The following is a 16,126-nucleotide window of genomic DNA, read 5'->3' as shown; positions in this document are numbered from 1 at the left end:
TCAGTTGGTAATGTTTAGTCTTAATCTCTCTATCTCTCTATCTATCTATCTATCTATCTATCTATCTATCTATCTATCTATCTATCTATATATATATATATATATATATATATATATATATATAGTGTTTATAGTTTATCACACTTTAATGCTTTAGATCATCAAACTTATTTACATAATAGTAAAAGACACAAGTAAAAACCAGATGCAGTTTTTAAATGAAGGTTTTTTATTATTGAGCGAAAACAAAATCCAAAACTACATGGCCCGGTGTGAAAAGGTGTTTGCCCCCTTGTTAAAACTGTAGTTCATCACACCTGAGTTAAATTTCTCTGGCCACACCCAGGCCTGATTACTGCCACGCCTGTTCACAATCTCTTAAATAGGAACTGCCTGACAAAGTAAAGTAGACCAAAAGATCCTCAAAACCACAGTGAGAGCGATTATTCACAAATGGCAAAAACATGGAACAGTGGAGAAACTTCCCAGAATTGGCTGGCCGACCAAAATGACCCCAAGAGCACAGTGACAACTTATCCAACAGGTCACAAAAGACCCCACAACAACCAAAGAACTGCAGGTCTCACTTGCCTTAGTTAATGTCAGTGTTCATGACTCCACCATAAGAAAAAGACTGGGACAAAAAGTTGACGCTGCTGAGCAAAAAGAACATAAAGGCTCATCTCAGTTTTGCCAGAAAACATCTTGATGATCTCAAACTTTTGTCTTGTCAGTCCACAGAGTATTTTCCCAAAAGTCTTTAACTTTTTGGCAGGTGTGTGTCCCATTACGTCTGGCATAAAAGTAAAACCGCATTTCAGATAAAGAACATCATACCAACAGTAAAATATGGTGGTGGTAGTGTGATGGTTTGGGGCTGTTTTGCTGCTTCGGGACCTGGAAGACTTGCTGTCTTCGGCTATCTGTTCATTACCTCAAGCTGAAGCAAACTTGGGTTCTGATCTAGAACACACCAGCAAGTCCGCCTCTGAATGGCTGAAGAAAAACAAAATGGAGACTTTGGAGGCCTAGTCATGAAGTCCTGACCTGAATTCTATTGAGATGCTGTGGCATGACCTTAAAAAGGTGGTTCATGCTCAAAAAAACTCCAATGTGGCTGAATTACAACAATTCTGCATAGATGACTGGACCAAAATTCCTCCACAGCGCAGTAACAGACTCACTGCAAGTTATCGCAAACGCTTGATTGCAGTTAAGGGTGGCCCAACCAGTTATTAGGTTTAGGGGCAAACAATTTTTCACACAGGGCCATGTAGTTTTAAATTTTGTTTTCCCTCAATAATAAAAGCATTAATTTAAAAAATGCATGTTGTGTTCACTTGTGTTATCTTTTACTATTATTTAAATTAATTTGATGATCTGAAACATTGAAATGTGACAAACCTTATTTTAATTCCATATTTAATAATTCCATATTTGTTCATATTTGTCCACACTTAGTTCATTTACACATTCAGCTAAAATACTTTCTCAATGCCTCATGTAAAACTTGCCAAATGTGTACTTCATGAGCTGGATATTTCTTTCTGAGCTGGCGATCCAGTTCATTACAGGACAGTTTAATAGGATTTAGTTCTTGTGACTGGAAAGGCCATTGTATGATTGATAACACTCCTGCTGACTGCTTGCTCTCTATAACATTTACAGAGCTTGGATGTATGCTTCAGGTCATTGTCACGTTGTATGGTAAAGTTGGTTCCAAATAGCTGCAGTCCATAGGAAATAACTACACACACACACACACACACACACACACACACACACACACACACACACACACACACACACATATATATATATATATATATATATATATATATATATATATATATATGCTTTAATAACTTTTACCTAATATAATTCTCCAAACGTTTGTGCAGCAAAAAAACCTCAAACCATTAAGTTATGCTTCCACCTGTGCCATGTGGGTGTGAGGCATCAGCTAAATGCCTTAAATTTTATGTCTGATTATTAAAGCCATTTTGCAGTCATAAATTAGTTTTCTTTAAAAAGAAATTACTAATTTTAATTACCAACTTATTAGCTGTCCCATTGAGGAGTAATGAAGTGTGGCATGAGCATGGTAAAGTTAAACACACCTCTCGGCTATAAATTGAATCGAAGCTCGTGTTGCAGGGACTTTTGTCTGCTTGTGATTGAGAGTCAGGTAAAGGACACACTTTTCCACTCATCTCTTAACATTAAAACAGCATTAACACCTTTGCAGGTAAGATTCTTTTCATTCATTTGGCCGATAAGAAACTCATTTACCCGGTAAGAAACATAATGATAAAATGTTTAGAGTTTAGAGCAATATTACTAGTCTTATAAGCAATTCATTTTTAACGGACACAAGTTTTGCAAATTGTTTTCACTGCAAGAGCTTTTAATTTGAGCTTATATTAGTTTAGTCATACTGGCCATATATGCTGGTAAAAAATTGTTTGGATTTCCAAATTACATTCAATTGCATGGAAAGTAAAAGGTTTTCAGTTTTGCTTCGGTCCTGACATTTTCCCATCTTTATAAGTGCTAACTGGTTAGGCCAATGGGTGAACTTGTCAGTAATTGAGTTTACATTTACAGATCGCTGAGCAAAGCTCTAAATGAAGCGGTACGTTGTGTTTGCGTTGGTGGCGATGCTCTGCACTTTCATTCCGTGCAACAAATGCAAGGCAATAGCCAGCTTTAAGGATGAGCTCACTGGCTTTAGACTAACGGAACAGCAGCATCCAGTTCTACCAATCCTCATACGACTAGGAGAACAGTACTTCATCAGGCTCGACAACCCAAAGCAGAGTCTGTTGCAGGAAGATGTGGATGAGCTTGGAAACGTTTTAACAGACAACTTTATCCAGCTGCCGGACTCGGCTGAGAGAAAGCGCAGGGGTGACGAACCGCCAATCTCTTTGGATTTGACATTTCACCTGCTGCGTGAGGTGCTGGAGATGGCACGGGCTGAACAGTTAGCTCAGCAGGCGAACAACAACAGAAAAATCATGGACTTCTTTGGGAAGTAAATGCTTTTCGAGATTCCCTCAAACTTTTAAATTATAATGCCCATCCTATTGATTTTTTAGTTTAAAGCTTTTTCATATTTTTTATTCGTTTATTGTTTATTTTGTATTGAACTGTGTCGCGGTGTAGTACTGCAATGATTACTGCAGATTACAGTAGAGAAATAGACTTTTATTTTTTCACACTTACACCTTATGAAGCAGATAAAACATTTAATTGATGTGAATTTGACATCTGGAATTTCTCTTTGTTGTCCAACGCATTGTCATACTGCTGTGTGTGTATATATATATATATATATATATATATATATATATATATATATATATATATATATATATATATATATATATAAAAATTGTGTCTATAAACTATTCCTTTAGGGGACAAAAGTAATAAAGAGTCACAAAGAAATTTTGTCTCTGTTGAATTCCTGGTAAATATACATAAGGAAAAAAACGTCCCCATAAATTTTACTTGGGTGTATTGAGCCAGGAAAAGGAGAAAACATGGCGTGGAAGGCCATCTGAGGTTTGAGTGGTAATTCCCTCACTGGGGTTGGCGGACCCCTAAAAAGAAGAAGGAGAGAGATAGAGAGAGAGAGAGAGGAGAGAGAGAGAGAGAGAGAGAGAGAGAGGAGGGAGAGAGAGATAAAGCATTAAAAAACACAATACTCTTTGACTAACTATATATTTTTCTAAATCAGGGGAGTGGCCAATCAAAACAAAACGAGAGCAATTGGTTAAATATTCTGACATATACTACATTTTTGTCATACATTAAATAAAATTGTCTTGCAAAAGTATTCAGACCTTTGGCTAATTATTGTATTACAAATAATACACTGAAATGTGTATTCTGTTTAGGTGTGTTCTGATAGTTAATTTTTTTAACACTGAAAATCAAAATCAATTAATTTAAAACTTATGAATGTATTAATTTATGGATTTATTTATAGAAAAGATTTTGATGTAAACTAAAAAACTAAAGTAGCATTTTATATGTATTCAACACAATTATATTTTGTAGTCACGTATTGCTGTTTGCTTCAAGCTTTTTGGGATATGTGTCTACCAGCTTTGTAGCTTTTATTGAGATATTTGCTGAAATCTTTTCAAGTAATTTGGGCACTGCTTGTGGACTTTCAAATAATGCCACAGATTTTAAAATGGGTTGACATCAAGATAATTACTGCAGTTAAATATATTTTACTTTTAACAAGTCATTAAATCATGATGCAGTAGGTTCTTATTACCGTATTTTTTCGGACTATAAGGAGCTACTTTTTTCCCACGCTTTGAAGCGGCTAATTTATGGATTTTTCCTGGGTTTTTCACGGTTTCACAAACTTCAAGCCAAAAAATTTAGACCAATGACATTAGACAAATGAAATTGCCGAACGGTTTCAGGTGAACCAATGAAACTCTTTATGTTAAATCACGCTCCCATTGAATCGGGTCACACCACATCATAAATATGGATGAGGTTCCTCTGACGTTTGACCTGCCGCTCACTCGTACTGTCAACAGGAAATGAGAATCATTTGTCACGCTGAAAACAACCGGGCATGAAAAAACACACTTCACCTGTGTTCTGAGCTGCATGGCATCGGGAGAAAAGCTTCACCGATGGTGATTTTTAAACGCACGACGAAGCCAAAACTCTCGAGAGAAATTGTTGTGAAAGTAAGGAGGAAGACAGTGAACAATGACTTTCTTGGTAGGCTACTGTTTAAATACAAGTCGTGTAACAGACACTGTATTTCGTTAAAGCCTGTGTAAAGTTTATTAGTTTCAATGTTTATAGACAGGTGCAGCGTATTTATGTTCAAAATAAAAATCTTTGTAAAATTCAGTGGGTGCGGCTTATATTTGGGTGCGCTTAATAGTCCGGAAATTACGGTACTTAAACAACCACGTCAGAAGACATATCATGTGGTCATGGAAAAAGATGTTACAATGTTTCAGAAAGGTGAAATTATTGGCCTGCATGAAGCAAAGAAAACAAACAAGGAGCTTATTCTAAAAGAACTAAAATTGCTTTGAGAACTGTCCAATGCATTATTAAAACCTGAAAGTCTAATTCTTTATTGAAGAAATCTGGTTGGAAGAAAATCTTATCGTAAACAGATATTAATTAATTGTATAGTGAAATCATAAGAAAACCATAGAACTCACAGCTATGTTTAATAATGAGAATAAGAGTATTTCCACATTCCACAATAGAACATATCAAATGTTTAAACTGGGAACATATTATATTTTAAGCAAAACAATAAGGTTAACAATAAAAAAATTTATTTGATCTCAAAAAATTTGGAACTGTGCCATGTTTACCGCTGTGTTACATGCCCTGTTCTTTTAATCAGTCTGTATAAGTTGGGAACTGAGGAAACAAGTTGCTATAGTTTTGGGAGAGGAATGCTGTCCCAATTGTATCTGATACAGGATTCTAGCTGCTCAAATGTTTTTTAATTGGTGAAAAGTCTGCTAATATGAAGCCATGCTGTTGTAATAGATGCAATAAGCGGTTTAGCATTGTCTTGCTAAAGTATGCCAGGCTTTCCCTTAAAAATCATCTGAATGGAAGCATATGCTCTAAATCTTGTAAGTAACGTTTAGCATTAATGGCACCTTTCCAGATGTGAAAGCTGCCCATTCAATAGCACAAGTGCACCTCCATGTCATCAGAGTTGCAGGATTTTCAGCACTGATAACAAGATGAATAGTCGCATTAGTAGTAGTGATAGTAACATTAATCCAGAGGATGCAGAAACAGAATTTTTTTTTTAATTTCTAATTTCTGTTCAACTGACCCAGAACAGTTTTCCACCTTGCCTCAGTAAAGTTTAATTGAGCTATGGCCCTCAGATGATGGCAAAATTTCTGGATAATGTTTACATATGGCTTCTTCTTTTGCACAAAACAGCTTTAACTTGCTTTTAATTTGGTGCTACCAGAGGGCCCAAATAACACAAGCATCCAATATGGATTGTTCCTTGTGCACAGAGATTTCTCTAGAGTCACTAAATCTTTTGTTTATATAATTTAGATGACATAATCTTTGTAGATCTTATGATCTACAAAGTCTCCACTTTATGTTGGGGAACATTTTTTTGCGTTTGTTTCACAATTTGTAGACAAAGTTTTCACAGACTGGTGAACCTTGGCCCTCAGAATATTTTTATGCCTGGTCATGTACCTGACCTGTTACCAATTTACTAATTAGTTGCAAAATATTCCCGCAGCTGTTTTTTTTCCAGTAACAGTTATGTTGGCACTATTCCAACTTTTTTTAAATGTGAAATCATATTATTTTTTCTGTATAATGGCACATTTCCTAATTTTCAAACACTTGATGTTTTCTATGTTTAATTGTGACTAAATATGTGTTTATGAGATTTGCTAATCATTGCATTCTGTTTTAAATTACATTTACATACATTTTGGAATATTTGGAATTGGGATTGTATAATGAAATGTTGAATGGAGTGGTGGAAAAGCACAGGCCATTGCCTGACCTCACAAAATCTCTACTGAATAAATAAAAGTTTGTGGAAAGTCTACCTGAAAAGTATAAGCTATTATAGTTGCAAATGGGGACCAACTCCATATGTAATGTATTTACAATGAAATGTCATTATAGTTCATGTTGGCATAATGGTCAAGTGTCCCAATACTTTTGTCTATACAGTGTATATCTATGGCCTGGCATTTGAAGACTCTTCCACTCACATACACAATTTAGATGTAAGCATTTTGTGTAAGATGATCAAACAAAAAGCACCCATATTAGGAAAGTCTGGCAAAGAATATAGATCTAGAATGAGCTTAGTCATTAGTGTTGATTCATGCAGTATATCTGGTTATCTCTTTTGGAATTATGTGCAGGGTTGAATTGTTTTACCTCTGTGGCTGTATTTTCTAAAGTGCTGGGGGCTGTGCTTGGAGTGGGTGTGACTGAAGATATATTCTGTGCCATATTGGTGGTCATGGTCTGAGTTATTGGTGGTGTATTTTGTGCTGCACTGGGGTCCAGTGTCAGGGCAGGGCTTAGACCACTAGTCAGCTGAGGTGCAGTGTCCGCAACTGATGGGGAGCTTGGAGTCAGGAAAGGACTTTGCTTTACTGGGGAGGTGTTTAATCCTTCAGGCTCCTGAGTCCTGCCACTGATATGTGCATCATTAACTACTTCATCTTCCTCTTCCTCATCATTACTGTCACCATCTTCATTGTCATCTGAAGAGAACAAATTACTGCATCAAAATTTATGGAATACACTGAAAAACTGCAGCTAGCATTAAAGAATATAAACACACACACACACACACACACACACACACACACACACACACACACACACACACACACACAGTTTCCACCAGCTAGAAAACTATTTCTACCAGTCACTGGGTTCTAATTAAAAGGTTCATTAAAACAATGGTTTTGGAAATATTAGGACCTAATAATATTGTGACATATTTTTATGTTATATATATAAATAGTTAATCAGTTTATATCATGAGCACGTTTTTTTTGTGACAATTGTGTTCTAAGCACATTCTTGATGCATTATATAGTTAACTCTAATAGTCATTACACTGGCTGCAATCCAGTGCACCATCAGTATTGAAACATACACAGTACAGTATTTAGAGCAACATTGTGCACTGCATCTATTACAATTTTGGTGTGCATGACAACATTAACAAATAGCAAGATGAAGTCAAGATCTTTAAATTATAATATAAGCTACTATTTAATTAATCTTGAGAGTAACAGTCATCTAGCATTCAGTTTAGCAGCTCTTCGTTCATGGGTTTTTTAGGTATTATCAATAACCAAGTTTCCAGGTTTTAGCATAAATTCCAGCCCAACTACATCTCACAGTTACACAAGAGACCAACTTTTAGACCAAGAGAGAAACACTGATCATTTTCACAAGAAACATTAGTTCATAATGTTTAGGTCAATTGGTAAAAATTTATTAAATTAATTCTGATTATTTGCTATACAACAATATATGGGTAGTCCATCATGGCACCAATCTCATTACTTATGCTCTTTTCTAACACCCCCAGGTTTTCATAGATAATGATATAGTCAATGATTTTTTTCTTTATCATACTCTAATGATAAAATACTGTAAAATTACAAAAACTAAAGGAAATTTAATAACATTATTGTTTAATGTGTATGATTAAAATTGATAATAAATTATAACTATAAAGTATTTCTTGATTTGACATACAACTATATTGTACCAGTGGTGCACTAGTGGAGGGCGGAGCCGGACGGAACGAGCGGTAAGAAACACCTGCGGCTGATGAGACTAATCAGGGCTCTCTGTTTTAGTCCAGCTCCAAACTTCCCCTCACACAATGCTGGTACATATATATTTAGCTTGCTTTATTTAGTTACATTAGAGCCTAAAAAAATGGCCAGAAAGTTCTAGTGGGTGTCCCGTTTAAGGAAATCAAATAAGGGTTTCCAATTTGCTTTCGTTATAAAATGTGAATTTCAAAAAAATCACTCATTTGACCAGCAGCATTGTTTTACTCAGTGTTTCCTATGTTTCCATGGCAAAGAGGTAACATTTATATTTAAATAATATCTAGTTCAAATCTAAATATGGAAACAGATTTGAACATTTTGAACTGTGTTTTAAAATGTTAAAATCTGTTTTCATATTTAGATGCGACTTTACATATACAGATACATAAAGGCATTATATTACAGGCCTGGTTCAAAAGTGATATAAATGATTATGAATTTTTAATTCCAGAAATTCCCAAGATACTCAAAAATTTTTTTTTGCACTTTAACTTATGTATTATGTATATATGTATGTAGTTCATTATGTATTGTTGATTACCTGTTTTACAATTTTACAAACTTGTAAACCCACAGAATTACCTCCAATAAAGTCAATGTTATAGATGGCTCTCCTCTCATTGTCAAAACTGACAGTAAAATGATCCATATTTTCATAACCACGCTCCAACTTCTCCAAGTGAGAAGTGTTTTTGCCCTCTGTTATTCTGAAAGAGAAAAGGGAAACATTTCACAGGAACTGAAGTTAAAACTAAATCCTTATTAATTCCATAATAAATTGTGCTGTGGTCACTCACTTCTGTAGTAAAGGTTTTGAAGTCTGTTAGAAAGGGCAAGAAAGAGCAAGAGACAAATAAAATTTAGGTCAAGAAGTATTTATATTCTAAAAGTATAGAAACATTATGCATCTGCAATCGAAAGTGTAAAAGCTCAAGCTCCAGACATAAGATTTCTTTTACTATAGTAAGAAAAACATAATAAATAGTAAACAGAAAACTATTTTACAAGTGTCTATCTGTGACCTGAAGGAAGATGGCCATCTCTGGTTCCTCCATGGTGTGTATTCCTGTTTCCACCAGCTTTGCACTCTTGTCCAGGTGCTCTGTGTACCTGTGCAAGCAATAAAGCTAATAACTCTGAAGTTGATTGCTGTTTGTTCACACAACACAACACACACACACACACACACACACACACACACACACACACACACACAACACAACACAACACAACACACATATATATATATATATATATATATATATATATATATATATATATATATATATATATATATATATATATATATATATATATATATATATATATATATATATATATATATATACACACACACACACACACTGGTGATCAAAATTAGAGAACAATTTATAAACAATTGAACAATTCTGAAATAATGTTTTCTTCACTGCTCAACAGTTGAAGGAGTTTTTGTCCTGTCTATACCATGCTACCAGAACACCTTTCCCACAAAATAACTAAGGTATTTAAAAAAAAAAAACATTATTTTGCAGAAAACACACTGATCAAAATTAGAGAACAACAATGACTGTAGAATGGAAAAAGATTACAACAAAATTTTCTGAAGGTTACAACAGTCAGCAGTTAGTAGGAAGTGTACAGGCCTCTGCTCTGAATGACTTCAGCACATCTGCGGCCACAGGACAGCACTAGTCTCTCACACTGCTCTGGTGTGATTTTGGTCCACTCTTCTTCCAGTCTCCTCCACAGTTCGGTGACTGTAGTGGGTTTCTTGGCCATAACTTTGTCACAAAGGATTTTCCAGAGGTTCTCTATTGGGCTGAGATCAGCACTCTGGGCAGGCCATGTCATTATTTCAATGTTTTCAGTTTCAAGGAACTGCTTTACCCGTTTTGCTGTGTGACATGGAGCGTTGTCCTGCATGAACACTGTGGGCTGATTGGGTGATGAAACCAGGGAAGGAACCATATGTTCTGATAACTGGACCTTACCACTGCATTTGATATAATGGATCATGCCATCCTCATCTCTCGTCTTCAACATGTTGTTGGTCTGCAGGGTGCAGAACTAAATTGGTTCTCATTATACCTCACTAACAGAACTTTTTCAGTAATGCTGGATGATCATTCTTCCTCAGTTGCTCCTCTGTCATCTGGTGTGCTTCAGGGATCTATTATTGGTCCTATTCTGTTCTCACTCTATATGCTGCCACTTGGACAACTCATCTCCAATCATAATGTTCAATTTAATTTGTGTGCTGATGACCTCCAGATCTATCTTCCTGTGATTCAGAATAATCGTTCTGCAATGGACCCTTTCCATAGTTGCCTTCAGGATATTAAACAGTGGCTTTCCCAGAACTTCCTTCATCTAAATGAAGAAAAGACTGAGTACATCCTGTTTAGCTCGGACTTACCCAGCAGTTCTCCGAGTTTTGGTCCTCCTACACCTCAGTTTGCACCTACCGTGCGTAACCTGGGTGTTATTTCTGACCAAAGTATGCACTTCGATAAGCAGATCAGTGCAGTAGTGAAGGCGAGCTTTTATCAGCTAAGGCTCCTTAGCAAGGTCAAATCTTTCTTGTCCCAAGCTGACCTTGAAAAAGCTATACATGCCTTCATCAGCTCGAGAATTGACTATTGTAATGCCCTTTACACTGGACTTAACCAATCACTTTTAAATCGGTTCCAAATGGTACAGAACGCGGCAGCACATCTTTTCACCAACACCTCCAAATGCTCCCACATCACCCCTGTCCTCCGCTCGCTTCATTGGCTTCCGGTGCGGTTTAGGGTGGAGTATAAGGTCCTGCTGTTTGTGTTCAAGACAATTAATGATCTGGCCCCGCCGTACCTCGCCGAATTATTAAAGGTCTACCAACCAGCCAGAACTCTCGCTCCTCTGGACATACCACTCTGGTTGTTCCTAAATGCAACTACAAAAAGTTTGGAGGCCGGTCATTTGCTGTCCAGGGACCAACGCTGTGGAATGCACTTCCATTACACATACGATGCGTCACTGATCTGAGTATTTTTAAATCGCAGTTGAAAACTCATTTGTTCAGACAAGCTTTTAACACGTAGCCCTGATTCAACTGATTCAACGTCTTATTTTAATTTATTTTCTACATTTTTCATTTATTTTTAATTTATTACTTTTAATTAAATTTTTATTTTTAATGTTTATTTTTTGCTTTACTGGAAAGCGCCTTGTGCTCCTTTTGGTAGTTGTAATGCGCTTTATAAAAAGATAAAAAGTTTGATTGATTGATTGATTTATAAACATTTGCATTCACTCTGCCATGTAGCTGTATAAGAGGCCCAACTCCTGCTGCAGAAAACATGCCCCAAACCATGACACTTCCTCCTTCACTTTTCACTGACTTCTTTACACACTTTGGGTTTAGTCTTTCTCCAGTTTGTCGCCGAACATAATGTTTCCCATCGGACCCAAATAAATTAAACTTGCTTTCATTACTGAAGTGAACTTTGGACCAGTTCTCCTCTGTCCACACAACATGCTCCTCAGCAAAGCTTAGTCTAGCCTTTTGATTCTTTCTGCTAATGAGAGGTTTAACGTGGAAACAATTGCCCATTGAGATCCTCCGCAGTATCCTGTCCTCTCTTGTATTTGTCTTCCGTGGACGACCAGCCTTCTTGGTGGACTTGAATGAGTTTGTAAAGATTCAATATTCTTGAAATCACAGATTTGGAACGACCAAATTGTCTTGCTATGGCTGATAGGGTCATCCCTTTGGCCTTCATCTGGACAACCTGCTGCCGGAGGCTTTCAGTCACTTTAGAACGGCCCACCATCTTGCAGAGTCAGTCAAACTGGAAGTTAGGCTGCCAGTTAAATAGGGGTTGACAGATAATCAAGGATATTAGCACCAGGTGCCAGATTAACACCAATAACTGGGAGGAATCTGAAAGTGTTCTCTAATTTTGATCAGTGTGTTTTCTGCAAAATAATGTTTTTTTAAATGCCTTAGTTATTTTGTGGAAAAGGTGTTCTGGTAGCATGGTATAGACAGGACAAAAACTCCTTTAACTGTTGAGCAGTGAAGATGACATTATTTCAGAATTGTTCATTTGTTTATAAATTGTTCTCTAATTCTGATCGCCAGTGCATATATATATATATATATATATATATATATATATATATATATATATATATATATATATATATCTGTGTTATTATCTCTTATTATTACTTATTAATATGTAAGAGATTGGTTGGAAGATGTACAGTAAAAAGTAAAAGTACAACTCCAACTTTAAGAAAGTTGGGGTAGTGTGTAAAATGTCAATAAAAACAGAATGTAATGATCTTATAAACCCACATTTTATTCACAGTAGAACAGAGGAAACATTAAATCTTGTTTTTATCTTGTTTAAATTTAATATTAAACTGAGGAAATGTACCAATTTAAGGAAAAAAAAATCGGGCAAAACTTCCAGTTAACAAGTTGGAATGGGAGCAACAAAAGATTGGAAAAGTAAATTTTACTAAACAGTAACAGCTTAAGGAACATTTAGCAACTAATTAGGTTAATTGGTTATAGGTCGGTAACATGAATGGGTATAAAAAGAGCATCTTAAAGAGGCAGAGTCTCCAAGAAGTAAAGACAGGCATAGGCTCACTAATCTAGAAAAAACACATGGGACCATCCAGCTTGTGATATGAGTTCAGCTAGCATACTGCATCTATCACAATAGCATGGCTTTGGAGTAGCAAATTGGCCTTCCTGCAATCCAGAACTTTCTCTAATTTAAAATATTTGGCACATAATGAAGCGAAAAAAATACCACAAGGACTGTTAAGCCAGCCCTAATCCTGTATCAGACATAAATGGGACAACATTGATCCCCCAAAACTCGAGTAATTGACAGAATGTCAGCTCTTAGCTGTATACAGACTGTAGAAGAATGGATGCTACACAGTTGGTAAACATGGCCCTGTCTAAACCTTTTTGAGATTGTTGCAGCCATCAAATTCAAAATTGTCTAATTTATTTTCCTTAAAATTGTATATTTCCTCAGTTTAAGCATTTGATAAGCTGCCTATGTTTTATCAGGAATAAAATATGGGTTTATGAGATTTGCAAATAACTGACTCTTCTTACTAACTGATTCTTTTTTGGAATCGGCGTTGTAAGTTGACAGCTGACCAACACACCATATGAGGTTGTTCCCCAACTTCTTGCCCAAAATTGTCAGCACATAATTGTATAGAATGTTTGAAAGTAAATAATAGTCTTCATACTTTTAACTACGTAGCCAAACTTTTAACATGGCAAAAGCCCTGTACTTAACGTGAGCCCCATAAAGACAACCTTGGTTTGCAAAGCTTCCAGTGTAAAAATCTAGATTGGACAGCACAGAGCCCTCATCTCAACCATTAAGTGATTGCCTTTGTATGCCTCAGAATGCTAGCTGTGTGTCAGGCCTACTTACCTGAGAACAGTGTCCTATTAATGCTCTCATGGGCTGTGTGTGTGTGTGTGTGTGTGTGTGTGTGTGTGTGTGTGTGTGTGTGTGTGTGTTTGTGTGTGTGTGCGTGTTTGTGTGTGTCTACACCTTCGCTGTAGGCCTTTAATGTAATTGAGTTTCTCTTGCTGTTCAGAGGTGATTTTCAGTGTCAGCTCTCCTTTCCTATCTTCCAGCAATGCATACAGATGATCAAATGTCTCGCACACATGTGATTTCTGCTTGCGTCCATTCTCCTATGCAAATGACAAATAGAAATCAATGGCAATATCAATTATAGCAGCAATTATTAGAAAATTTTACAGCTAAATGGGCTACTTATTAAAGTTGCAAGACATATGACAACAATGTCTGCATTGGTTCCAACACAGCAATTATAAATATACAGTATATAATCTATACAGAATTCACATAGGAGTATTTATTTATTTATGAATGGAGAGTTTGCCACAACTGCCTGCCACTCATAAGAAAAAACTCATAACTCATAAGAAAAAACATTAGAAACATGCCCACCGAGTTTCATTCCTCCGTAAACCTAGTGTAATAGGTGCTCAAAATTCATTGGCGAATAGCAGGCATGTTTTTTGAGATATGCGAATGTCCTCATAAATCCTTGTGGCACACTGGACACAGACACTGCACGACAAGTAATACAAGTAATACAGTACTTGCGTAGTTTTAGCCATTTCTAAGGATTTTGCATCTGAAAGCGCCACCAAGTGGTCAAGTTTTGTAATTATTTTTATTTGACCAGAAATGCTTGTCTACCTAGATTGGTCAAGATATGTGACCTTTTTGATGTTGAGTTGAATTTTTTTGATAATTATTGAATTCCTCAGCATGAAACGATACTGTTGCTAACAGATGGTCACCTTTTCTCTCAGCCTGGCTTCCACTACTCTTTCCCATAATTTCATCGTGTGACTGATCATCTTAATTTCCCTGTAGATACTGCAGGTCTGCACATCTCCCTTATTCCTAAAGATCGGTACAAGCACACTCCTTCTCCATTCCTCAGGCATCCTCTCACCTTCCAAAATCTTGTTAAACAATCGTGTTAAAAACTCCACTGCCATCTTTCATAAACAGCTCCACGTTTCTACTGGTATGTCATGTGGTCCAACCGACTTTTTGCTATTTATCCTCTTAATAGCTGCTCTCACTTCCTTCTTACTAATCACATCCTTTATAGCACACCCTTCACAGCTCGGTCCCTCTGCCTGGCCAATCGATACAAATCCTTTTCTCCTTCCTTAGTGTCCAACTTCTCATACAGCTCCTCATATGCCTTTTCCTTTGCTTTTGCCACATCACTCTTTAACCGCTGCTGCATCTCCTTGTACTTCTGCTTACTTTTCTCATCACTCTGTCGAACCCAATTTTGTTTCTCCAACCTTTTTATCCTTATGCTGTCCTGTACTTCCTCATTCCACAACCATGTCTCTTTGTCTTACTTTCTATTTCCAGATGTCACACCAAGCACCTTTCTAGCTGCCTCCCTTATCACTTCTGCAGTAGTTGCCCAATCATCCAGCACCACTTCACCACCACCGAGCCCCAGTCTGACCTCTACCCTGAATCTCACACTACAGTCTTCCTCCTTCAGTTTCCACCATTTTATTATTTTTTCAGTCTTTACTCTCCTCCTATTCTTCTTCACCTCTAAAATCATCCTACTAATCACCATCTGATGCTGTCTAGCTACACTGTCCACTGTTAACACCTTACAGTCTCCAGTCTCCTTCACGTTGCATCTCCTGCACTGAATATAGCATATATATTAAATAATATGTCCTAAACATTTCTGTTAGCATAAGAGATGGGAAGTAACCAAATACAAATACTTTGTTACTGTACTTTTCTGGTATCAGTACTTTACTTCACTATTTATTTTTCAGACTTACTTTCACTGATTAAATTTTAACACAAATATCTGTACTTTCTACTTCTTACATATTCAAACCTGGCTTGTTACTTTGGTTTTAATCTATTTGGTGACATGATCAATATTTTTCTTTTCATAGCGCACCCTTTTCAGCCCAGCAATCTATTTCTTGTCATTGTGCGGCTTTTTTAACCTGCCACTGGTGTATCATTTCCTGGATATCACACACCACAGACATAAGCTAGCCTACAAATCTAACAACAAGCAAGGCAGAAGGCAACAAAAAGTGTGACTAATGTGGATGAGACAGAGGGAATCAGCGACATTCCTGGTCACCTCATCAACATAATCTTTCCTCTGCTTGTGTTCTA

The 16,126-nt window shown here is 36.5% G+C and overlaps 2 protein-coding genes across 2 annotated transcripts in view; one reads left to right on the top strand and one right to left on the bottom strand.

Annotated features, from left to right (window-relative positions):
- The first annotated feature begins 2,627 nt into the window (after positions 1–2,627).
- On the top strand, positions 2,628–3,041 carry LOC124403404 (corticoliberin). Its single transcript, XM_046877123.1, has one exon. It carries the CDS (start codon positions 2,628–2,630, stop codon positions 3,039–3,041), a length of 414 nt encoding a protein of 137 aa, XP_046733079.1.
- Positions 3,042–3,339: 298 nt separating this feature from the next.
- The window catches only part of trim55a (tripartite motif containing 55a), a 29,191-nt gene continuing 16,404 nt past the window's right edge, over positions 3,340–16,126 (bottom strand). The window contains exons 5-10 of the mRNA XM_046877026.1: positions 13,958–14,103; positions 9,395–9,482; positions 9,170–9,192; positions 8,955–9,079; positions 6,946–7,277; positions 3,340–3,608 (exon numbers count right to left, since the gene is read on the bottom strand). Coding sequence (XP_046732982.1) covers positions 3,513–3,608; positions 6,946–7,277; positions 8,955–9,079; positions 9,170–9,192; positions 9,395–9,482; positions 13,958–14,103 — 810 coding nt within the window. The 3' untranslated portion in view covers positions 3,340–3,512. The remainder of the gene's footprint in view (positions 3,609–6,945; positions 7,278–8,954; positions 9,080–9,169; positions 9,193–9,394; positions 9,483–13,957; positions 14,104–16,126) is intronic.

This window comes from Silurus meridionalis, chromosome 20, assembly GCF_014805685.1.
Source record: "Silurus meridionalis isolate SWU-2019-XX chromosome 20, ASM1480568v1, whole genome shotgun sequence".
Classification (NCBI taxonomy): Eukaryota; Metazoa; Chordata; class Actinopteri; order Siluriformes; family Siluridae; genus Silurus; species Silurus meridionalis.
Note: the sequence above shows the minus strand (reverse complement) of the source record. Positions and strands in the feature narration are given on the sequence as shown.